The sequence below is a fragment of the Trachurus japonicus genome, chromosome 22, assembly GCF_045865225.1.
Source record: "Trachurus japonicus isolate A0001 chromosome 22, Traja_1.0".
Lineage (NCBI taxonomy): Eukaryota > Metazoa > Chordata > Actinopteri > Carangiformes > Carangidae > Trachurus > Trachurus japonicus.
The window spans coordinates 8,359,770-8,385,426 of record NC_140928.1 but is presented as its reverse complement, the minus strand read 5'-3'; the positions used below and the strand labels follow the sequence as shown (position 1 = coordinate 8,385,426).

The 25,657-nt window shown below is 44.5% G+C and overlaps 1 protein-coding gene across 1 annotated transcript in view; it reads right to left on the bottom strand.

Moving 5' to 3' along the window:
* The window catches only part of grin3ba (glutamate receptor, ionotropic, N-methyl-D-aspartate 3Ba), a 67,881-nt gene that overhangs the window by 30,889 nt on the left and 11,335 nt on the right, over nucleotides 1–25,657 (bottom strand). Inside the window, exon 2 of the mRNA XM_085767183.1 lies at nucleotides 1,355–2,055. Coding sequence (XP_085623309.1) covers nucleotides 1,355–2,055 — 701 coding nt within the window. The remainder of the gene's footprint in view (nucleotides 1–1,354; nucleotides 2,056–25,657) is intronic.

Here is a 25,657-nt window from a genome sequence, read left to right as displayed (position 1 = left end):
TGCTGAAGTTTTCTTGGGCAAATCCCCGACCAAATCTCTCTGCCGCAGGATACTGCTGTGGAACTGATCCCGATCTTAGAGCCACAAGTGCAGCGAAATTGATATTGTTCCAAGGTATTAAATGGTTTATTCAACCAAATCACACACAAAGGGAACATATTTAAAAACTACTTTCAACCTCTGAAAAAAGAAAACCCTTTGAAAAATGTCAACAGCTGAGGTTTGAGGATTATCTGGTAGCTGGAAGGAAATATTGCCATTTCAACAACTGCATCTTTAGTTGGGTAGTTAGCTGTAAGGATAACTTGCTAACATGAACACTGATTCCCAGCAGATATTACTTTAAGGGATCACACCATTATTATTATTTTTCCTTGTTATGCAATGCTTAAATCAGATTATGCTAATTTAGATCTAACATTGCCAGTCAGTACCAAACAGGCCCTTAACATTATTCTTTAAAGGGATAGTTCCACATTTTGGCAAATTGGCCCATTACCATAATCCCTATAGTCATAGCAAGTTTGTTACCTTTATTTATCGGTGCAAGCTATTTTTAGAATGGCGGAGCAGAGCCGTGAGCTGCTCAGAGCTACGCTACGGAGGCTAATGGGATTTCTTGGTTTCCTTCATCAAACTCATCAAATACACAATCCAACAACTCCAAAACGCTCTGGTGGACAAGTTGTGACCTGCACATTCACCACGCTATGAGATAATAACGCAACGTTACGAGACCCAGTTGTTTTCAAGGCAAATGCTGAGACTGCCTGCTGAAAAACTGGCCCGACGGGAACGTGCATCAGCACATTACCTCTAAAACAACTCTGTCTCGCAACGTTCTGTTATTATCTCATAGCGTGGTGAATGTGCAGGTCACAACTTGTCCACAAGAGGTAAATCGTTCCCGTCGGGGGCAGTTTTCAGCAAGCAGTCTCTGCATTTGCCTTGAAAACAATTGGGTCTCGTAACGTTGCGTTATTATCTCATAGCGTGGTGCAGGTCACAACTTGTCCACAAGAGCGTTTTGGAGTTGTTGGATTGTGTATTTGATGAGTTTGATTAGGGAAACCAAGAAATCCCATTAGCCTCTGTAGCGTAGCTCTGAGCAGCTCGCGGCTCTACTCCGCCGTTCTAAAAAAAGCTTGCACCGACAAATAAAGGTAACAAACCTACTGCTATGACTATAGGGATTATGGCAATGGGCCAAATTGCCAAAAAGTTGAACTATCCCTTTAAGCAAAATTAAAGTTTAATTTAACTTTAAACCAAAATTATCTGCACTGTTGGAGAGGACCATGACAAATAGAGGAATTGACCCGTTGTGTGTGTGTATAAGTGTGAGTGTGTATACCTGGCCAGATATTGTCCTGAAGTGGGCAGATCATGTCGGTTGGGTTTGTCATAACAGTTCACCATGTTCTGGATCAGCGCCAGGTCCGGCCTCACCATGGTCGCCGCGGTGACCGCTCGGCCGATCAGCTGCAAAGCATCCCGGATGTAGAAACTGATGGGTTTGCGTCCGACCTCCCCGTAGGCCAGCAGCCCGAGGGGACCTCCCAGGGTGTGTAGCGAATCTGGAGACAAGGGGTATCCCATGATCCACTGCAGCGCCGGCAGCAACGGAGCGAGGCGCTGAGCGGCCCGCAGGACAGAGGAGAGACACTCAGGATCAGAGCCCAGGAGGAGAACCGAGGAGAGAGGAGAGGGGGAGCGCAGGAAACGAGTGGAGAGGATCTTCAAAGCCTCTTCTTCCATCTGATCCTCCCTCCTCTCCTCGCTGGCCTCCCCCCTTCTTTCCCCACCCTCCGTGATGCGGGTCAGGTTAATGATATCCCACAAATGCCAGGTAGAACCACTGTGCCTCTGCAGGTGAGACAGCAGCCCGTCGCCCCCTTCGTCCCACCCGGGGCAGATCACAGCGGCTCCTCCCCAGCTCTCTTCCCCCTGGCTTCCTCTGACCCTGTCCCCTTCTCCCCCCTGCAGGACTGCCAGCAGCAGGCTGCCCAGGGTCGAGGGAGGCACACGGGCCGACATCTGCAGGTGGAATTGGTTCTAAAAAGAGAGAAGATAGAAAGAGTTGAAAGAGCAAATTAAAAAAATCAGAGGAAAGAGAAGAGAAACCACAAAGTAGACCGAGGGGTGAGCAAAAAGGGAGCAAAGAAAAGGGAGGAGAGAGAAGAGAAAACAAGATCAAAACAAAGATTAATAGATATAGCCAAACCCCACCACCTCAGGCCTGAATAACATAAAATCACATTAAACGCAGCTTTTATGAGCACCCGCGCACTGCAAAACAATCCCTGTTGCTGCAGTAATTCACCACAACACTGATCAGAAACAATCAGTCACATTTGTTCATTATCTCTCACTCTGAATGAGAAACGTCGCGCTGATACCAAACAAGGAGTCAATGATTCGCATCTAATCTGCAACATCACAGTTGCCTTGGCAAGACAACAGTAGCATCCACAGTTCATCCAGAAGCCTGCATTTCCAAACCCCACTGAAAACACTGGCTTGTTTCATACTGTTCCAAAATGGATAACACTGTTGTCCTTGAATGCAGCTCACAGATGGACCTTCCCCCTCCTTCCTTTGGGGGCTTCTATCCATTCTTCATCCTATCAGTGCTCCAGGCAAGGTTGAAGAAGAGGGAGGCGGGCTGCTTTTTATATAGAGAGCCCAAAGTTTAGCTTAACATGACTTAAGATTTGCTTTGAGTGGCCGACCCTCAGTGAACCGAGATGAAAGATAAACACTACAAACTGTGCTCTTCTAAAACACCCTCCAGCACGAATGCGTACACATTCTCCTTATGTTCGAAACACATGTAAAAAATGCAAACTCACCAAAAACACACACACAGAGTACTTAATTAAATCTGTGCGTACACTGTCAACCCATGCAGGTACATTCAGAACGTATAGAAAAGAAAAAAAAACCCTGCAAAATCCACACTCGTACACCCTGCCTATGTGTGCGAAGATGATACATCTAAACCAAACTGCAACTCACACTCGCACACAGTCATTCAAATGGAAATATCCCACCCGGGAGTACAAAGTAAACAGAGCGACCCTCTGCTGAAAGCCCTTGAGTCCCTAAAGAGAGCCAGAAATAATATTTGGCTGAATTCTGAAGAGACACGGATGAATTAATGCAGCATCTGTATTTATCCTCCTGGGATAGCATAGGTGTGTGCGAGGGGACAAGTGAAGATGGGCCTCTTCGTTTGAACTCAGTAGGAGGGGGGCTTTGGAAAAGGTGGCGTTAGTGGGGGGTGGTTTGGTGTTGAGATGATGGCGTGTGGCACAGAAGAACAGAGAGAGGGAGGAGGAGGAGGAGGAGGCGCCTGTACCACAGGTGCTAGCGTTATTCAGCATATTACCGTCAAGAATGAAAATAATGTCATGCACATTTCCTCAAAGGCCTCAGAAGTCAAAAATACAACGATGGAAGATCAAAACTGATCCTCGAGGCAGCTGGAGGAATTAGTATGTAAATCTATATCTGCTCTCATTCTAGGTTTCTGTGGGTCTGATCCATCTGAGCCATCTATCCCTTAAATATTAATGTACCGCTAAATGTTAATGTATGGCTGTGTTGTTGTTATACTGAGTAAAGCATACATCAAAATAAGTCTAAACCCTAGACAAATGTGCAGCATGCACTGTAAATTTCACTGAACGCAGCTTGTTAGAAAACCAGAGAGGGATTCTTGCTAAATCTATCATTGTCAGATTAATTGCAATAATGCTCATCTGCGGTTCATCCCACAGCTGTGTCAGCTTTTTTTCACACCACCATGATTTTCTCTTGCACTTCTCATCCACTAACAATTGTCACTAACTTGCTCCAATTTTTTTTTTTTTTTAATAGATTATTTTACAATTCCATGTGTTTAGCTGGAGCTCTTATCCAGAGCGACTCATGAGGAGCACCACAGCAGAATTACTTCAAGAGTGAGGAGGAGGACGTGAGAATAATGATAAGAGCTAACCGGAGCATTACACAAGTTGTGTTTCTTGTTGCTGCTCTTAGGGGGGGAGAAAGAAAATTAGACTGAACGTGGGCAGGAGGCAGATGTGGGAGCCGTGATGTGACTCTGAATTGATAAGGTGATATGAGCCTTTTCCTGAAGACATGAGTTCCGGCCCATAAGATGTGGGTGAGCTCTCAGCTGTTTTTTGAATAGAGGAGGAACAGGGCTTCTTAAAAAATTCGGCGAGCAATCAAACGCGACAAGCACCAAGGTGGACCCGATGAAACTTTAAAATAAAAAAAGAGAAAGAAAGAAAGAAAGCACATCACAGGGGTTATTGCCTATTACCAGAGCAGTCACTTCTCTCCTACATTGGAATGTTTCGGCACAATTAATTCCAGTGATATATTAGCGCTGTAACTCCCAAGAGAGCATTTTCTACTGTGCTTATCAGTACAAATGGCATGCACAGTGCTGCCTAAAACCTGATCAAGGCGGTGTACATGAGTAATGTCACAAAAGAACACCAGATGAGAAAGATCACCAATAAAGTTTCAGAGTAAACAAACAAACCACCAGCTCTGTGCACTGAAAATGTAAAAATACTCCGAATATGAGAAGAAAGTAATAAACCCTGGGCGTGGTTTCAGCTGAGAGATGGGCCGGCTGTGCTGGATTGTGTTGGATGTTCATTCAAGCGTTAAGAGCTGACTTAGTTGAGCTGCTGTTGGACTAAGAGAGAGCGGCTTGGCTGTATTCACACAGAGCATCACTGAATTAAGGAAAAAGAAAAAAAACGCAGTCTATTTAAATGTGGCCAATTTGTTGAAGCAACATGGGAGCCTATGCAAACAGCTCTGGCAAAAAAAATTGATTGAACCATCAAAAAAGTTGAGCTCAACTTCTGCCGGCCGGCATTCGCTACTAGTGCATTACTGTGTAACAGTGAATGGTGCAATCCAACTGTTTTATCATGAAATGTTGTGATGAAATAAAATAACTGCAGCCCTGATAACTACCCACAGTGGTAAGAGCTTGCCTCATAGTATTTTAAACTCTCGTACAGCACTGAGTCGTCTAAGAAGCCTTCAGACTCGATCGATTCCTCAAACTGGATCTCCTGGTTTTTACTTAAAGAATCAAGTTTCAAACCTCGCTGACATGTCCAATTTGGTGTTGCTTAGACATGTGAGTGAAGTGAACAGTCAACCCAGACTGCACATCTCCACTTTGGAAATGAAGTGAGCCCGGGAAGAATCAATAAAGAAATTAATAAACATGAAACTCTAATCGCTCTCATATGGTTTTGTGTTGCAGATTCGGGGCCCAACAACTCCTGAGTCTAGACCTGATGAATCTGTTTCCTGACCATCTTCATGCTTTCTGCTCTTCTATCACCTGAATCCAAGTAGTGGTGGTGGGCGGAGCATAACGTCTGATCCAAAAAGGAAGTAAGTGCAGATGTGTCTCAAAAAAAACATGTTGAATTTTTATTAATCATTTATAGTTTAAAACATGTCTATAGAGGAACTTTAATGGCCTCACCACCAGTACCTTCTTACCATCAGCACTTTTACAGGAATTACTCCTTCCTCTCACACATATGTACATACTGTACACTACAGCATGTACTCTGTTCTCTGTAGAGACTAATAAGAGTCACTCGTTCTTAAAACAGACTGAAATGATCCTCAATCAAGCAATGACAAATTCCTCCATACAGCCTCTTTTAATACTGCACTGAACCCAGAACAATGAAGTCCCTGCCAGTCATCACTCCAGCTTAATCCAGTGTGTTTTAAAAAACAAGCTGCCGGCAACAGTGTTTATCCCCAGATTTAACGTATGCCTGTGTAATGTATGCGTCTACGTCTGCATACTTGTGTGCAAAAGCTTACGACAGATCTTCAAGTACACTTCATGCTGTCTGCATGAATTTGTGTTTGTTTTCGACATCCCGAGCTTTCGCCTTGGGTCGGGGCCAACTTAGTTGTTGCCGTTATCGGACATTTGAATTTAAAATGTCATTTTTTTGGGTTGCAGACCTTAGGGAAGCTGAGCCTTTGAGTTGTTGATCTCTGGAGGAATGCAGACTGTATATTTCTTGTGATGTCACAGTCTAGACCAGATAAAAGGTGAACTAACTGTCTGGGGGTGGAAAGTTTGCCAGACTGTTGCCGGTGTCCTCTGAAACAGAGAAGTCCTTTCCTGTCCTTTCAGCCACGGCGAGTTTAGCTGTGCAGCTCGCCAGTCAATCCAAACCCCGGCCGATCTTTTTCTGAAGTACACAGGTCTTTTTCAAGCTTGGTTAGAAATGTAATGGATGTTTTCTCTGCGCAGCTACACCTTTTTTCGACCTGGGAGGACCTCCTCTGTGAGTGAGTGAGTGAGTGAGTGAGTGTGTGTGTGTTTGTGTGTATGCGCTTATCTTTTTTCTATTCTCAGGTATAAGCTTCATCTGAAAGCGGAAGGTTAGAAAGACTCAGAACTAAGGATGCAAGATAAGCACTGCTAAAAGGAATGTCAGCATTATTCCCCTATAAAATATAAAATCCATACAGCATCTTACACATCCGCAAATTAGGAACCTCGAACTCAACCTCTGCTTCTACCGAACAAATCCTGTTTGAGTGCTGTTTGATGCGCTGGCCTTCAAAAAAAAAAAAAAAAAAGAAAAACATGTGCACAGATTCATGGACTGAAACCCTCAACAGACACGCATGCATGCAGCAGGCATCACCAAACATGCACACACAGATGCCAGAGCACAGATACAGTGCAAACACACTGGTGTCAGTACTCGAGCATAAACCCAGAGGGATCTTCGGGCGATGTGGAGTAAGCAAACCGACAGGAGTGCGTTGAATCAGAACAGGAGGGAGCAGCTCCAAGTTACTAAGCTCATTCCTTATTTAGGCCCTCTGTAAGAAAAGCAGCAACACTGTGCAACCGAGTGCACAAAAAAAGGGGGCACAGAAGAAATGGCAGCACCTGCAGTTTCAGGGCTTATTAGAGGCAAGTTGGAGCAAAAAGCGAGGAGGAGGAGGAGGGGAGCGTGAGCGTCTCCGGGTGTGTTGGTGGGTTTGGGTAGCTGGAGGAGGCTAAAGAGGCCTAAGATGTGAGCTGAAGCTCTGAAAAAACTTAGTGTCCTTCCTCCAGCGCTTCAGGCGAGGGATCTCTTTAACTCGCTGCAGCTTGACTTACTGCTAAAGCTCACTGTAGCCCCGGTCAGGCTTAACATTGCAGTCATGAATCATTTGCATGGAGCCAAGTGCTGGCTGAGAGAGAGCGAGGGGCGCCTGCTTTGAGCTGTGCTCGGCCTCCGACGGTGCGGACCTCTGTCTCGAACGTGTGAATGACTTCTTCCCATGTCCAGAAACAATGGTCATGGTCAGGGCTGCACTCCAAGCAACAACACTTCAGTGAACACATTAATATTTCACCAGCGCTGGCACCAGGTGAGCCGGCTGGATGTAGGACGGATAGGGGCGCAGAGACAGGAAAAGAGACAAGACAGACAGGAAGAGAGAGAGGTGTGGGTGTGAATATATGTTTGAGATGAAAGATGGAAGTAGAATTGATAGGTAGTTTAATATCCGTACTTGTGAATAGTGGCGAAAGGTGGTGGCTGTGCATCTGAATGTGTGTAGCGGAAAAGAGCGAGAGACGGAGAGAGTGATAGTAGCGTGCTTGTGTCTTGAGGAAGATTTTCTCAGCAGGGCGCGAGTCTTATATTTCAAACACCTGAGATGAAAACTGAACGTATCCTAGACTGAATGTCAAACTTTAAATGTCACAGCAGATGTGGGCTTAAATGCACACGTGAAACAATCTAAATCCAACATGCAGATCAGTCTTTACCTGCAGTCGAGGACTAGTTCGCTGTCAGACGGAGTAAAACAGGAGCAAGCTGGCATCACACGCTTGCATTAGCTCATACATAATGAATAAAGAAACTGTTGAATGTCAGTAATTTTCTCTGTCTTTTTCTCGCAGTCCAAATAAACATCCATGATTGAACAGGGCCAGGCAGAGCTGTTTGCATAGTTAATGAAGCAATGCTTAGCGGTGCTCTTTAGTTGACCAGACGGAGGCTAACGGAGCATTTTGCCGTGCTGTTGTGCAATTGTATGCAAATTGCATTGTTTAATTTTCTCCTAATTTCCTTACGTCTCCTGGCGCTAAGTGTAATATGGGTGACTTTAATCTTACTCAGCCATGCTGCCGGGGTCTGGAGCTAAGCTTGGTTGGGAAAAGAGTTGCACTGGCACTGTTACACACACATATGCACCACAGACGCACATGCAAATGCACGTGCACGCACTGACTCACACCAGCACCGAAAGCGCAATACACACACAGACACATGCATGGGCGAGGGCAGCAAATCACATTTACGTGCCTGTGCGTGCATGAAAGTATGCAACGTGCTCGCGCATGCTCGCGAAACACAACTGTGAAGCAATCAGCCACTTAACACAGCAAATGACTATGGTTATCTAAGCATAACAGCCTGTTGGCTCAGAGAAACAGAGTGATAAGCAGTAAGATACACACTATTAGGCGCCACTACAGGACTGGCCACAGATTGAAAAGAGGGGCTAAATCTTGTTTCACGGTGAACAGCTGATGGAGATGGTTGCCATGTGTCTATGATTGTCACCGCTAAATTACGTATGCAAATACCCTGACTCAATCAAATTCCACCCACCACCTCCTTTACAGTGATAAAGCACAGAAACATGAGATTGTGGCCTATTAGGAGGCGCCATGAAACAGCAGGCGAAAAGTGTAATGCACACTTTGAATTAGGTTTGATTAGCCGCCGGAGAGCAGCTGCCTGTTGCTTTGGCTGCTCGGCTCGTGCTGGGCGACGATTTGGCAACTTCTGGACGCACGTAAAATGTGTGGAGTCCATTAAGCGCAAGGACCTTGTTAGTTTCCTTAGTGGTGTGGCAGGTGGGTACGGTAACATCGTAAAAACCCCATTGTAGTCCTGAGCGATTGTGGGGAAAAGCCATAAAAGTCTTGACGGGCCATGCCTCCACTTTCCCTCTGGGTGCTGAGTTTATGGGGATCATTCTGAATGAGGAAAAAAAAGGTGCAAGAAAATGGGATTCGCTCATTTTGTACATTGGCGTCAAACCAACCGTGGCGAGGCTGATGTGCTCGTGCGGCGGTGAAGTCAAAAGTTGGGCATGTGTATGTGTATACAAAACTATTTGTGTCTGCCCGTGAGCGCAGGAGCAAGTATTTGTATGCTATGTGTGTGATTGTGTCTCTGTGTGTACGTGCATGTGTGTTTGAGTGATTTACAAACCATTTGATAGAATATTGTTCTCTGCACGACTCCAAATTAATTCGAATGATCAAGACACAGAGCACATCAGCATTTTTCCCCCTGGAGCATTGCAAGCTTCTGTGGAAGTGAAAGAACCAGATGAATGCTGCTGCGCACACACACGTGCACACGCACAAACACAGACAGACTGATCGCATACTCAAAACCAGCCGGCTGTTTTGGGCTTTGTATGTAGCCACGAAGAAGTTTTTTTCAGTTTTTTTTTTTTTTTGCAACATGATTTCAAGTCGCAGTTTAATCAAATGGCAATCCAGAGGGAATAACTAAAACGCAAGTGCATATCAAAGTATGCTAATCCTCCCCCTGCTAGTCTGTAGTGTTGAGTAAATGAAGAAATCCAGTGCAGTGAGTGTTCACTTTCATTATCAGTTGACTTGTGATTTAATGAACCTCCACGGGCCTGCGAATGTCCTGATGTCATCAATAAAAATCAGATAGAGGAAACAGCAGGGGGACTGAATATGCTGTTCTGGACTGGTTAGTCAGGTCTCCAGTCAGCCAATGTTAATGCTGAGTGCACTGCTAACACTGGTGAAGGCTGTCATCTCAGCACGCTGCATCGGCGCCTCTTTTGTCAGGAGCTCCTTTGATCCCCTCAGTTGCAGAGATACCAGCCCACAGCAGAAATATGCTGAATGGATTCATGTATCAACCCCCCCTCCACCCCCTCCCTTTGCTTACAAACAGCCCCTGGCCCCCTCACTATTTATGATCATAAAAGCTCCTGTTATTTATTAAAGAGAGCGATTGTTGTCCTTGCTCTATAGACAATGTTGTTTTCTCTGCCGGAGAGAATAATATTTGTCCTTTTTTCGCGCGGCCCTGTGCGTGATGCGAGCCGGCAGCGGCGTCGGCGGCGTAGTGAATGTGATGGTGATTGATTCCCGCGTTGAAGAGTGGCGAGAGGTACAGAGGAAGGCTAATCTGAGTTATGATTGCCACTGTAATCGCATTTTCTCCCCTGACTCATCCATCCGCTCTACAGTAGCGCATAGGCCTATACATGCTGTATTCTGATTACTCCGCACATCTGTCAATAACGAACACTGTACGACGGAGCTCCCATCTCCAACACCTTCCATCACCCCGGATTTCTAGACCATAACTCTCCCCGCCGCATCCTGTGTCCTAGTTTTATCTCTCCCTCCCTTCACTGACTTGCTAACCTGCTCGAGTTGGCGTCAAGTATTCGCAGTAATCATGCCATCATGTTGGGGGGTGGAATAAGCTGTGTTGGGTGTTCCGGCGGCGACTGATGCGGGGACTGTCAGGGGAGAGAAATAGCTTCTTGCCGGGTTGTTGTAATTCGACCAGGAGGCAGCTGGACCAATGAGACAGCGACATTATTTAGTTAGGGGGAGAATGATACCATTTGATAACAATACCCTGAAGTACAGATGCAGGGTGGCGTGATGCCATTAACAGTCGGCCCACGGGCAACAAACAAAGCAACACCCCAGCAGTGAAAGCACGCCATGCCAGTATAATGTGTCTATGGTGTCTAGAGCTTTGGGCATTGTGGGTACGCGTCTGAGAACATGTGATATTTCTTAGTGCTAAGGGTGTGTGTGTGTGTGTGTTTGTGTGTTTGTTTTGTTGGGTGTGCTTGGCACTTCGATGTGTGACTGAGCAAGTTCCTAATGGAAAAGGTCCCTCAGCACCGGGCTGTGTTGAATACTGAAACTCAAGACTTCCCAGGAGTGAAATAATACACCTCCAGAGATGGAAGTCATTTAGGGGCAGTGTGTTTGTACGAGTGAGTGTGTTGAGTCAAGGATGTGTGTGTGTGTGTGTGTGTGTGTGTGGGGAGTGAGTGGTCGCGGCGGAGGTGTGGGTATGTGTGTGTGGAAGGGGTACCAGCTAGGATGGATGGGCTGGCGGTGAGTAAATGACCTGCCTTGATTTAGCCTATCAGCTGAGCTCTCCACCCAGACTCCCTGATATTCCCTTTCATCCATCTCTATAAGGGAGGGATGACGGAGAGATGGAGCGGCAGAGAGGGAGAGAGGCTGAAGAGATGAATATGCACAGGAGAGAGTCGAACGATTTCAAGTGCAAGAGTGAGCATAAAGGAGCTAATTAGTGAAGACGGGGATAGAAATTTGGGAACGAGCGACAGAGACAGAAGACACGAACAAAAAGCCTATTAGACTCCAATCTGAATCGGGGCTAATATGGGAACCCTGTTCACGCCAGAAGTGACTCTCTAATGTGAGTTCCAGTCGATTGACGTGCCATTTGGGCTGCAGCTGATGTGGAGTGCAGATGAGCATGTTGTTTGGTCTCAACCCACTTGTGGTGATCAAACACGCAAAGCCAAACCAGCAGAAATGAGTAGAAAATATGTAAAACTGAGAGGTTTTATTCCAAAGAGAAAATAAATTACGCTTGCTCTGAAAATGATTGAAACGAATCAACATGAGCCACATTGTCGATTAGTATTGAGTCATCTAAATACCTTAGCTCAGAAAATTGTTCTGTTTACCAGCAGATATATGGACCATTTGTGCAGGAAATGAAATCCAGCGGTAAAATGTCCTTGCAGCTGTGCTTTTGCTATTGTGCCCTCTACCCCACCCACTCTTGGAGGTATTGGTTTGAGATTTCTGATTTGTTCTCAGTGTTTTCTTTTTTGTTTCTTTTGGTTTAGTAAAATGCCTGGGAAAATGGCTCAGAGAAAGTAATTTTGAAAGACATGAGCTTCTGTATTAGAAAACCGGAGGACAAGGACATGGATACAGATGAAGATAGAAAAACAGATGCCAGCTGTACAACTTCACTGAAATACCGGCCACAAAAGAAGACTCTTAGAGAAATATGACACTTAATGTGAAATGTAATTTGTGGACCACATTTTAGTAGTTTTTTCACACTGAGGTCTGAATGAGGTTGCAAAAATTAAGTTGAACCTATTGCCCTGTGAAGAAAGTGCACTTTAATGTTACTAATAATCTCTTATTGCAAGGCAGGTCAGCAGTGCTGGTCCACTGCTGAACATAGCGTAGTGTAGAAGTGTATGTGTAGTTTATTTTCAAAAACATCTGGCAAAGCCGACACGATACTTGCATGAAAACCTGTATAATCAACTCAGGTTATGTTGAAGCAGAATGCCTGGGCACCGCTTTACTGCTGTTCTCCATCTACACACATGGGTAAGCATAAGGCACATGCCCACATAAATTTTGTGCATCTGGGCCTGTCATTAGCTCAGTCTGCCAATAAACTGTGAATAAACGGTGCTAATGTTGTCCTAATGAATAACTTTCAAGAGAGGATTATTCATAGCAGCAGTGGTCCTAATTCAAGATAGATGTAGACATTTCTTCCGACAATAGCTTCAATTGTAATATCTATATTAAACCCTTTATTTATCCTGGGATGATTCCTTTTTATGCTGAGCTTAGATGTTCTTTTAAAGAAACACTCATACATTTACTCACATTCATTACCAGAGAGCTGCACAGTGCAAACATACCTTAACCTTGACAAATGATATACCACATAGTTTTCAGTGCCTTGCTCAAAGACACTACAGTGGACGTTGATGAAAGGTCAGGAAAGGGTGCATTCAAGGCCCGTGCCATCATGTTGTGGGGTTTCACACTACTGACCTTGACTGCCAGCTGTTTGCCCTGTAAGCTGCTACATTATCATTACGCATCTCTCACACTGTGTTTTTCATCAGAGCCCAAACTACGAAACATAAACAACAGCACTGCAGCTGTCAAAGGCAGATTCCTAACTGCAGCAAATGTCTCTCAGGAGAAAGATATTTTGTCCCGTTTCCTTCCTTGGATAATGGTAAACGCTCATATTTTTGCAGGTTGCTTGATTATTCATCGAAAAGAGTGCAGTTCAGTCATGGCTTTATGTTTATCTCAGGGTCAAACCTCTAGGGAGTAAGGCTCACCTGCATACACAATGCTTTTGCAAACCTTGTGATCTTATAGTTTCTGTCAGTCAGCCAAATTTGTAACCAAATGGTTACAAGTAACAGATGAACAAAGTGCGAAATTTAAAGTTCATGCAAACCCCGCTTTCATGTGCAACAATTATCCTTCCTTTTAAAAGCAAAAGACTACTCTACCTGCTCATTAACCTTTTTTCAGTAACTCACACTAGATTTGTTCCTGATCTAAATGCACTAATGGTGACTGTAACTGATGTGTTCAATGGGATAATAAGTTGTCACTCTACTCACTTAAGAAACCCATTAAAATAAACAAGGATTTTTTTTTTTTGCAGGGCTTAAGTGGTGTTCTTAACATACTCCAGGGGGATGATGCAGATTAAAAGAATTGCAAGTAATATTACAAGAACTTTGCACTTACCATGGCCCCTGAGCCCTCGTCTTCTTGGTAAATGTGCCATTAGTCATTCTGATGACTCATCTTGCATAGCGAGGTTTAATTGTTTTTCATCTACCTCTGCCTTTAGATGTAACCTTTGAGAAACCTTTAAGAGGCACGTGCAAAGGTTATATGATTATTTCACAGTGACTGAATGAACCACACATACAACGCTGACTGAAATCTAACTGAAACTGTGGAGGAAATCTTCTGTAATGCCTCCTCAATTTTGACCCGCTTCAGGTCAGGACCCGGTCGTGGTCTCTGAGAAGAGTTGAAATGAGGGCCACGGGTTGGTTTCACCCCTCATCCAAGAAGCTTCTTCATTTGTGATTCACTAGTAGCTGGGCGTCCCAGGTATTTAACCTCGGCAGGGTCATCGCTGAAGCCATTTGTGTCACTTGGTTCATTAGTGCCCCTGGCTGTTGTAACAACAGTCATTAGAGCCGTCGGAGTCACCTCAGGCCAAGAGTGAATAGCTGTTGAATATCCTGAGCAGGGATGAAAGGATAAAAGCATTGTAGGTGAGGGATAAGTGGTGTTGTAGACCTCCTTCTCAGCTGAGGCCGCGTTTCTCTGTTCAACCGATAGATGTCAAAAATATGTAGATTGTTGTTGTTCTCCAAAGATTGTTCCTTACCTTTCAGGTCTAGGTAAGCTGCTGAGTCTTGACCTCACAAGTTGGCTGTCCTGTGTATTGTCATGCATTTGATCAATGGCTGTTTACTTTCACCAACATAAGTCATTGCATTGGACTGCATACATTACCTTGCTTTTCTAGTGTTTGGGTGCGTGGCCTTTCAAATCGACCAGTTTCTGTCTGAGTGCATTGCCGGCTTTGAAAAACACAGGGATGCTGTGTTTGTTAGAAGATCCCCCTGAGTTTCTCAGATACTCCAGCCACGTATGACTGTGTTGTTGTGTGTGTTGTTCTTTTTCCTCCCCCACAGTGCTGCTGGTGCTCTCCTTGGATCTTATGGCTGTTTTCACAAAGGTCCAACTAGGATATCCACAAGCTTAAGGAGTAGACCTCAGGTGTTTGTCTGCTCGGAGCCAGGGCACTTGTTGGTATATTATCGTCTCAAGTGTTTCGATAACTCAAACAGTATTGATCTGTGTGGTTGACCTTCCTGTATACATTGTGGATGCTTCTGCTGTTGTCTTCAATTTTTATAGCATAGTCCAAAAAGCTAAGCTGTTGTTTCTGACTTCCTCCTGTGTAAACATGTTTCAGTACATTGAGTTGATGTGTTCTGTGAAGCACCTCCAGGATTTCAATTTGACCAGTGTGTGTCCACTTGTCTGAACCAATGGCTCGGTCTTGTTCCTCTGAAAGAGCTCAGTATTTTGCTTTCTACTCCTTCTGTGTTGAGATGGGAGATATTTTTTAGCCGGTGACATAGCCATACTTTTGCCTGTAACCCACTTTACTGAAAAGATGTGATGTTCAGAGAAGCCAGAGGCTCGGCAATTCATGTATCTACTTTGGACTGAAAGTGCTGGATCATTGTGGTTGTTATAATGCACTAGGCCACATTAGAGCAACACGGTGGCATTTCTCCTCTGAAAGTGAAGCTGAATCCGTCAACAAAAATGACCTCTAGACTGACTGCTGCAAGACCTACATCATTTTAGTTACCCTTACCCTAAAGCTAACCCCATTTGTCATAGTGTACATTTCAAAACAAATTGGCAATCATACAAATTGCCACAAACGAGGGTTTGTTGCCCTTCTGTGGCCCCATGGGCATTTGTCAAGTTCCATCTTAGACGATGGATTGAACACCATTCTTCATTCACTCATGATTTGTGATTGTTTTAACCAATGTGCATCTTTTATGATTGGATTTTGTGCAGGTCTCTTTTTAATGAGAGACATTGTTATAGACAGCTGAGATAAATTGGATGCAGAGTTGGGAAAAACACCAAAACGAAAGTTGTGGTATGATTCATTTCTAAACCAAAAGGATTCTAAGACCCCCCATTTTATATAGAAATGTAATCACCATACCATCATCGGGCATTTGGCTGCTTCCCTTGGGCTACGGAAAAATTAAGTCACTAATCTAACTCTCTGTTACTTCAGTTTCAGTATTAATTGCTGCATCAAATAAATGAGCCAAATCTCTGCACTAGTTCCTAATCACTTATCTGTCATTAGTGCTTCAAGCCAGGGGGTGTAATTGGGGCAGTTCATACTTGTGGAAAATAACTTGGTGTTATCATCAACAAAGGCGCAAGGGTGGCCCACTTAGAGCAAAGCAACTATTGTCAGTTCAGAGGAAAATAGACGGATTAGATGGCAACTTCTGTGGCGCTCAATGTTGGATGTACAAATGTGTATGATCGTGTGCCCGTGCATGCGTGACGAGAACTACACAGATCTTTTATGTTTGTGTGAATGCATGACACGGTATCAACACTGTGTGGAGGAGTGTGTGTCTGTTTTTTCTTCTTTTTTTGCATATACTAATAAGCAACAGACATATCCAAGAAACAAAGTCAGCAAGCAGCCAGTGATAAGAGCCAGACTTGCCTCGGAGCTACCAGCCTAGTCCGTGTCTTGACAAAACCCGGCGATAACTATACAGCTCTGCTCCTCAAAGCTGGAGAGCAGAGAAGAAGGGTGAGAGGCGAAAAAGAGGAAGCAATAATCTTTCTGTAAATGCAAGCTCAGAGTTTAACACTCCACAAAGTCACCTCCAATTTAGATTCATAAAAAAGATTGCATGCGTCAGATCTTCCTAAGTACTGGGACTTTTAGGGGCCAAACTTAATTTCCTTAGTTGGCAAACACCTCGGCAAAGTGTGATCTTTCAATTAGAGGGAGCAGCTGTGAGACTGTATGATTTGTGTGCGTGCGTGAGCGTGGCGTGCGTAGGTCAGCGGAGTTACTGTGGTCTACAGTGACTTTTGACCCGATTATGTTCTAACTGGATTGAAGGCAATATTCACTCATCTGTGAAAGTCCTCCCTCCCGCTCCCTGCCTCCGCAGCTGCATTTCTGAGTCTCAATTAATATGAAGAGCTGCATTCCAAGTGTTGATTGATGTTGATTGAAACATGTAAAGGGCATCAAAGAGCAAAGAGAGAGCGCTGGCTTGTCAGCCCACACACACACACACTTGTGTACACACACACAACACACACACACACACAATAGGCTATGCAAATTGTCTTCACTGTGCGTACACGTCTGTCAGCTTGCCTGTGCCGCTTCCACTCAGTATGCCTGAGGAGGAGCACATGATTTACAAAATATCGCAGATAATCGTGTCGAGATTAAGTATCTCATTTTGATTAATGCTTAATGTTTAATTAACTCAACTTTAGGTCTTTGGCTTGTCAGAGGTTCCACCTGCATAGCAAACAGGCTCCTTGCTCAGTGTCAGGTATACACACCACCACGGGCCCAAGAGAGCAGGCTGCGGAAGAGGAAGTGGGACAGATAAATTTTATATTAATCTCCTGGGATGAAATTTGTGTGCTGCCTGAGGCAATGAATAATTAATATTACCCAAACAAAATGAAGAAGAACAAAATAATAAATAGCACGTAGCAGAGTGTGCGAAGATGTGTGTACATAGGTTTGAGAGTGTGTGGGTTCCACTTCTGCGTACTCCTTAAAAAAAAAAACATATTGCGCATGTGTGTGTGTGCTACAAGCCAAAACCCCTGTGTCTAATATGACGTATATACAATAAAAGTGTGCGCACTTGTGAGCGTGCATCCACATGCCAAAGCGGGGGAGATTATGCCAACACTGTGTATAGTATGCATGAGCATGTGTGAGCGCATATTATGTTGGCGATTATACGCTCCTCTTTCTATCTAAGACATTTCTTTGAAGCTTAGGTTGGTGTACAAGACAAAGTAACCATGAAATTGACACCCAATCCTGCTGGTCGAGCCACTTCCACATCCAAATGAACCTCTTAAATAGTTCTGGGCCAAGAATGTGAGCCTTTCTAGTAATAACTCATCAATATGAAATCGCAGCTTTTCAATATGTATAATATTTCGTCGGCAGGATATGAAAGCCTACAGTGTCTACGGCAGTTTTTTTTTTCCTCCTCCTGTCGCTCAGGCCCCCCCTCCTCCTCCTCCTCCTCCTGCTTTCCTCTCCCAGCTGGCATACCCTGCTCCAGTCTGATAACGTGATTTCACGGAAAAAGTAAAATCCTCCTCGTGTCTGATGTGTGCATCTCTCACTCACTCCTCATCCTCCCCCAACATCCACCCTATCCTCTTTCACTCACCCCTCCCCGCCCAATACCTCACCTGACATTTGTAGGGAAGCTGCTCAAAGGGAAAAGGTGCTTTGTGGCACTGGCAGGTCACAGTGTGTGTGTGACAGAGAGAGAGGGAGGGAGGGAGGGAGGAAGAGAGAGAGAGAGAGACAGACGGAGAGAGAAGGTCGGGAAGAAATCAATGTCTTTGGCAGGTGCGTTCCCATCCCTAAGAGACACTGAGAGCAGCGGAAAGGCAATGAAGAGAGAGGTGGGAGTGTCATTGGCAGGTACGAATGCGTCTCACAGGTAAATGGGAGCTCTGAAGGGTAGTGTAGCATTTGGGAGTACATTTAATATCAGATTAAGCATCTGATGGATGAGAGCGAAAGAGGGAGAGAGAGTGTAAAACTACACCCTTAAGAGAGATGGAGAGAGAATGAATTTTTGAAAGATAGCCAAGAGATAAAATGACATTTACGGATCAGAACATCACACGTCTTCAATTCTTGAACATCAGGCAGTCTGTCCTTTCCTTGGGACCGATCTGTCACCTCAGTTGGGCCCCTGAGCTTGAGAGGGGGAGAAAAAAGCGCACACACATGCAACTGCAGATGGAAACTGTGCTCTGAAGAAATAAGAGTGCTACAGAAAACCAGATTTTCTGACTGCTCTGAAAAGAAAAGAGACATTTCAAAAAAAACTTTCCTTTTTCTTTTTTTTTTCTTTTCAACTTTATATTTTTTCCAGGGAATATCAACCAACCATGCGCCAGCTTTGTCATATTCACCTTCTTTCACATTCACACGGTCGGCACTTTCACAAGAGACCATTTCCATCCACCTCTTCTTTGCTTTGAATGCACCTTGCACTGTACTCTCCCCACATTTCCTTAGCCCCAGCCAGCCAATCCAAACCTTCCTCTCTGACCTCTAGGCTACTACAGCCGCTTCTTTATGAAGGCATGAGCAAATCAATCCACATAGGAGTTTTATGGTACTCGAACTCGGTATGGGATCCTTTCAGACGGCATGAAATGTTTTGAAAGAAATACTGGAACTCTGGAAAGGGGCTCCTCTGGTTCACTTTCTATTTGTGCACAACACATGGAGCTACAGTACAGGGAACATAATCCGCCATTTTCTGCTTCAAAGGTGGGGTGACCAACTAGCCTGTTACACACATGCAAACTCTGGGCGTGACATTACACATGAGAATGGAAAACCCGGCAGAATAACAAGCAGCCTTATACTGGCTGCTCTGACATTTTGCGTGGATCAAGATGGATTCACACTAACAATTATGCAGTTTAGCAGAACTACAAGTATGTTACAAGTAAGTGTTCAGAAGCACAGCTCTGCTCTCTGGTTTGAAGTGCAACAACCCACTCTATTTTATTCATCTTTTCCAGGCACTTATTCAGCTTGAATTTTTTATTTTCAACCAAGGTGAAGATTTGCGAGATGGCATGATAGTCTCCTGTTGTCCTTCTGGGTCAAATTGACCCAATCTGTTCACTTCCTCCATACTTCCTTCTTTCCTTCCTTTCTCCCTTCCTTCTTTCCACAATCATTTTTCCCTTGCTTCTTTCCTTCCTTCCTTCCCTTCGTCCTTACTTCTTCTTCCTTTTTCTTCTTATCCAGTTGACCTGTTCCCCCCCTCCCTCCCTCCATCTTTCTTTCCTTCCCTTTTCCCTTCCTTCTGTCCACAATCCTTTTTGCCTCCCTCCCTTCCTTCCCTTCATCCTTACTTATTCCTCCTTTTTTGACCCAATCTGTTCCCTCTCTCCATCTATCTTTCCTTCCCTTTTCCCTTCCTTCTTTCCTCCCATCGTTGCCTTTGTCCTTCCTTCTTTCCCTTCGTCCTTCCTGCCTTCCTTCCTTCTTTCTTTCCCTTCGTCCTTCCTTCCTTCCTTCCTTCTATCCCTTTATCCTTCCTTCCTTCCTTCCTTCTTTCCCTTTGTCCTTCCTTCCTTTCGTCCTTCCTTCCTTGACCCAGGAGGACAGCAGGAGGGTTAAAAAAAAAGTTGCAAATGTCACGGCTGATGTCAACCTCTTGGTAGTGTCCAGACAACAGAACAGATGTGTTTCATCCTTGTGATGTCATCATGACATTTTGTGCAGATACAACATCAGTCATCATGTTCAGACTTAGACCAAAGTATTGTGTGACAGACGGACTAAAACTTACAGTACATCAAGCTGCCAGCAAGACCAAAAGCAAAGTAATATGTCTGTAAGTGAGTGACAGATGATACATTGATTAATTAATTGTTTTTGTTCCTGCATCAATCATCAGGAAAAAGCAGAAAGTCCGTTAGGATGTATTGTAAAATCAGGACTATCGTTTGAGTACTTCTCAAAAAGCAACTAAAAAAGAGTAACACAGAGAACCTTGCCTTTTACTTTTCATGCCAACACACAACGGCAGACAACATCATTCATCAACCCTTCAAGTGAACGTATGGCGGTCGGCTTTTACAAGCCAGTGAGAAGGTGGCAGCGGACTAAAAATAGCCCTGCAGCAGGGTCTCATAAATGGAAAGGAGAAACAGTAAAGGGTAACGAAAAGAAAAACACACATCGCAGAATGGTGATTTCATTTCCCTACCTGTCATAGCACGGCTAAATAACTCTGGTCAGGGTATTACAAGCTGCGGGCTCGATGGCTCTGAACAGCAATCCCATACAGGTGTGAAATGAGCAGCAGGAAAAGAGGGGGAAGGAGAGCGATAAGAGGGAGAGAAAGGCTGAGAGAGAGGTAAGACAAAGATGGAGAGCGGTGGCAGAGAGGTAGACCAAGAGGTGCAATTGGTGAGAGAGAAAAGGGCATAGGTAAAAGCAGAGGAACAGGAGAGAGATGGCGAATATGGAGAGGGGACACGTCTTATTAAGAAATAGAACGATGGAAATGGGACAAGGAATCGTGATGGCTGAAGGAACAGGAGGCAGCCCTGCTGTGCGCGCTCTTGGATGAGCACACACAAACTCTCTCACACACACACACACACACACACACAGACACACACACACACAGAGTGCATCCCAGTGAGGTAGACGCTGGCAGATGGAATTACACACTCCTATAACTCTGTAACTGTCCTGGAACACACAAAGGCGACAGTTGACTTTCCTAAGCAAGAGTTGTCTGGGCAAGGTTACCTCTTTGGCAAGTTTTCTCTCTCTTGCACACACACACACACACACATACGCGCACACACACATACATTGACACAATCAGAAAGAGGGGGAGAGTAACTGAAAGGAATATCCATCAGTCCATTTTTTTTCCTGCTGCTTATCTGGAGTCAGGTTATCATGGCAGCAGGTTAAGTAAAAAGCAGTCCAGATGTGCCTCTCCCTGCTCTCCAGTTCCTCCTGGGAGTCCCTGGAGCGTTTTCCCACTCAGATGAGATAGGCAATCTCTGCTGATCCTGGGTCTGCAATGCCTTGTGGCTTCCTACCAGCTGGATGTGTCAGGAAAACCTCCAATGAAAGGTGCTCAGGAGGATCCTGATCTGACGCCTGAGATGTGATGGTTGTGTGACCACAAAGTCAATCGTCAGTCACCGGGGGCCCAGGGGCGTCCTGGTGCAGAGTACACTTCTGAAAGTCCTTGTGCTTGAAGAGGGTGTTTGTTCTGGCTGAGCCAAGACAAACACAGAAGTCACTTAACAAAAGTACCACACAAGTACAGACCAGACAGGCTGTTGTCCCTTCTTATTGTCCATCTCCAGGTTTCTCCATTGCCACTCATGAGCGCTTGAGTTGAGTTTTAGTGGAGGTCTGGCTCCGGCTTTCAGACAATCGTAGGCGAACTCCCCTCTCGTTTTTTCTGGTTTGGGCACGGTGATGCAATTTTGAAAAGTACCGTTCAGCAGGAATTATATATGAATCGCTCTAAGTTAAGTTTCTCCCTGGGGGCCAATTTGCCTTCGGAGACCCCACCGGGGCCCAATGACCATGCCAACACAACTCCCAGGATAAGAGGACTCACAACCCCCTTCCACCTTCACTTACATAGTGATTCTTGGAGGGAAATAGAAATACTCTTTTAGTGATTCCAACCTGTACCATATTGCACAGTGTGTGACAAACTGCAGTGGTCTCCTGCCAAGGAAAAGATACAGAGTGTGGGTGTGTGTAGAAGAAAGAGAGAGAGGAGGAGGAGGAGAGGGAGAATAAAAGGTTCGTGAGGGGATATATGAGAGAGCAAGAGAGAGAGAGAGACATACTGAGAGACAATGGAGGGGAAAAATAGAGGAGCTGTGCATTTTTGTATCTGTGCCAAAGCAGAGAATGGACAGGACATAGATTGTTAATATGGCAGCATTAGTGACAGTCATCTGTGCACACATTGCAAAGAGCAGGTATTATACAGTATCCCAGCCTTCCAGCCAGGATAAGAACGCATGATCTGAGTATATTTAGGCTTCAAGGACACTTGATTGAAGTCATAAAAATGAAAGATGACTTGTTGGAACGGAGTCACTGCGGAATCTCTCCCTCAACTCCTCATCTCTTCCTCCCCTCCTGCTTCCATCCCTCTCTTTTTTTTCCGCCTCTCTCTCTGTCTCTCCCTCTCTCCTCTGCGGACTCTTCATCCTGCCAAACCGTGCCTTCGTCCCTAACCCTCAGAGGTAGAGGCAGGGATAATTGAAAAAGTTCTCACACTGGGAGTTAAGTAAAGAAGATAAGGAGAGAAGTTTGAGGGAGCAAAAAAAAGAAGAAGAAAAGAAAATGTTAGCACCACAACAAATATATAGGATGAATGTGTGTTTTGTAGATGAGGGTGGTTTGCTGGAAGACAGAGTAGGAAGTGGAGGATGAGAGAAGGTTTCTGTCCTGAGTGAGAAAGAGGAGAGGGGGGAAAAAAGGAGAGTAAGCAATAAATGGAGAGTTTGTGTGTGGCAGGGGAGGGAGAGAACCAGAGAATGAAAGCTTTATCTTATCTACTTTAGCCATCGCTACTGTCCACTGGCTCAAAGTATAATACCCACTTATGCAAATGCACCCACATCTCTGCTCCCCTGATACTGTGGAAGGCCTAAGTACAGTTTAACGAAGTGTGTTTTTGTGTGGGCTTGTGTGTAAATGCACCTCCTGGGTCCTTGTGTATTTGTGTGGATGTTGTGTGTGGAGGGGAACGCTGTGCCAGGAAAGGCACCAGCCCCACCACCACCCCTCTGTCCATCCTTCCTAGCTCCCCTTCATCCCTCATCCCCCCCTCCTCCTCCTCCTCCTCCCCACCTCCCTCCATGCCCCCCTCCCCTCTCTCCGTCCCCATCCTCTTCCTTCCATCTTTCTTCCCTCCATCCCTTCCTGTCCTCTCCACCTCCCTGGCCTTTTCTCCCCCCCTCCTTTCCCTTCCCTCCTTCTGTCACTGCCTTTGTCTTTTCATGGCCACCTCAAATGGCTTCAGATCAATCAAAGGCACGCAACACAGTTTGTTAGCCGAGCCGCTGCTGTGGGAGAATGAAGCCAAGCACCCAGGGGTCTGCCGCCCTCGTAATTAAATAGCTGGAGGACTGAATGCTTTCGTCCCGAGGACCTCCTGCACTCTTCGCTGACAATCTACCTCCAAGCGATTTGGGCTGCTGCAAAACTAATCACTTAGGTTTCTTCAATCTCAGGCAAGCTATAGAGAGAAAACAAGCAATATTATTAGGTTTTGGAAAATATCCACTGTTAATAATGCTCTCAGAGAAGCGTCTGATGCTGATTTGAAAGCAGGGTTAACCCACTGGCTGCCTGAGGAGAGAGGAGGGAAGGTATGCTGATGAAATCAGCAGTCAATGGGATGGACAGCTCTCGGCCCGGGACCTGTCAATCACAAACTGATTTACGAAAAGCAGGAAAATAAGTTGTGTGTGCTGCGATCAATATCTCATCCTTTAAGTGCCAGCAAGGAATTACAACTGACCAGTGCTCCTTATACTGTCTGACCCATATACAGTACTCACACGTACATGCATGTTGTTTGTTAATGCACAATGGGACCAGATCCAAAAGCGTTTGATCAGGGTAGTCCATGTTACCAGTAGAAAACAGGTTTCAGGCACATGCTGAAAACAAATCCTTGCCTCAAACTGATTTTGGTTCACTCTAGCAAATAGCACAGGTTCATCAAATAAAACGGTGTGTTTTCATGTGATTAGAGTTAAGTTGATGGATGTGAGCATGCTGCTGTCTCTTTATGTCAACCCTGTCACAGGATAGCAAATGGATAAGCAGTACAGCTAATGAAAGCTGATCTGTGTTTGTTTTATACCAACAATAACCAAGAGAAAATTCTCATTTAATGTCCCTCATCTCACTTTAAATCATTTTTAACTTGTTTTTGTTTTTACTTTTATTATTATTTTAAACCAATTCAGGAGGGTGATTCGGCAAAAACTACAAACCAAGAGACAAACTGAGCAACTACCTGATGAACATAGTGAAGCAAGTGTAGCAGCAAAAGAACCACACATTGATCTCCAAAACAAAACAAAAAAATCAATAAAGAATTGATGACCATCAACAAGAAACACAAATCCAAGTGAATGCTAATGCTGTCATCTGATGGTTGAATGAAACAAGTTTGACAGAACAACCTTACATGGTGAGAATAGGTCACTTTGTGTTTTCAGCTTGTTGTTTTGTACCCAAATGTTAAGGTGTACATTGAAACAACAGTCAAAGTAAAAGTTGCCAGTTGCCACATTAAATTTTGATGAATCAAAGTAGTTCGCCAACTTGGAGTTGGATCCAACACAGTTTGGCACGGCAAATAAAAGACAGGGCATGTACACCAAAGCACACAAGCATCACATCACCACCATATGCACAATCCCAAACACACACAGACCATGTTGAAACATTTGTCACATCCAGCATTGTGACAATAGATGCATATGCACACAAACGGTAGCATTGGCAGAGCATCATCACTGCCGGGAAAGCCTTGGCAGTCGACCTGCAACACAGTGCTGCTCCACTCACGGTGGCCTGATCGAGACTGACACAGACTGGACAGACTGTGAATGCCCTCGTCTATCAGGCATCCTTTAACCAGAGCAGACACGGCTGTCAATGAACGCTTCAACTGTACCACCACGCCCACTTTAAAATTAGCACTGTTAAACAAAGTCTGGGAGCGACTGCCACTGGAATGTCCAATGCAATAATTGCAGTGCTGAGTCATAAGCTTTGCTTTGTGTCTTCTGCCAAACAAACAAATCCCCAAAAAACGCATGAGAGGAAGTTGACTTGGATGTAAAATTAGATGTAAAATTATTATTATATATTTATATCACATAAATTATATATTTTATGATGTATTTTTGAAGATGTATAATGTCTATATTTATATATGTAATTTAAATTCAAAGCATTCAAAGCTTGTGACTTTCAGACTTCATCACTCACTGAAAATATTTCCTCATACTTTTCATTCCCAGCAGGAGAGCTGTGCGTTAAGTATTCAGCATTTAAGCTAGCTAGTCCCAGAGTCATAAATTTGAAATGCCTTGCATAAGTTGGCAGAACTGAGCCATTTCAAAATGATTTAAGTATTTTGGCAACTTCAGTGCTGTGATTGATTCATATTTATTGATAGCTAATGATATTCCATCGTGGCCTGGCATTGACAGAGGTGTGAGTTTTTACGCCCTTGTAAAGGACATTTATCTACATCCAAGAAGTGCAAGAAGAGGCATTTGTTGAAGCCTAAAAGAGTTTTTATACTCTCT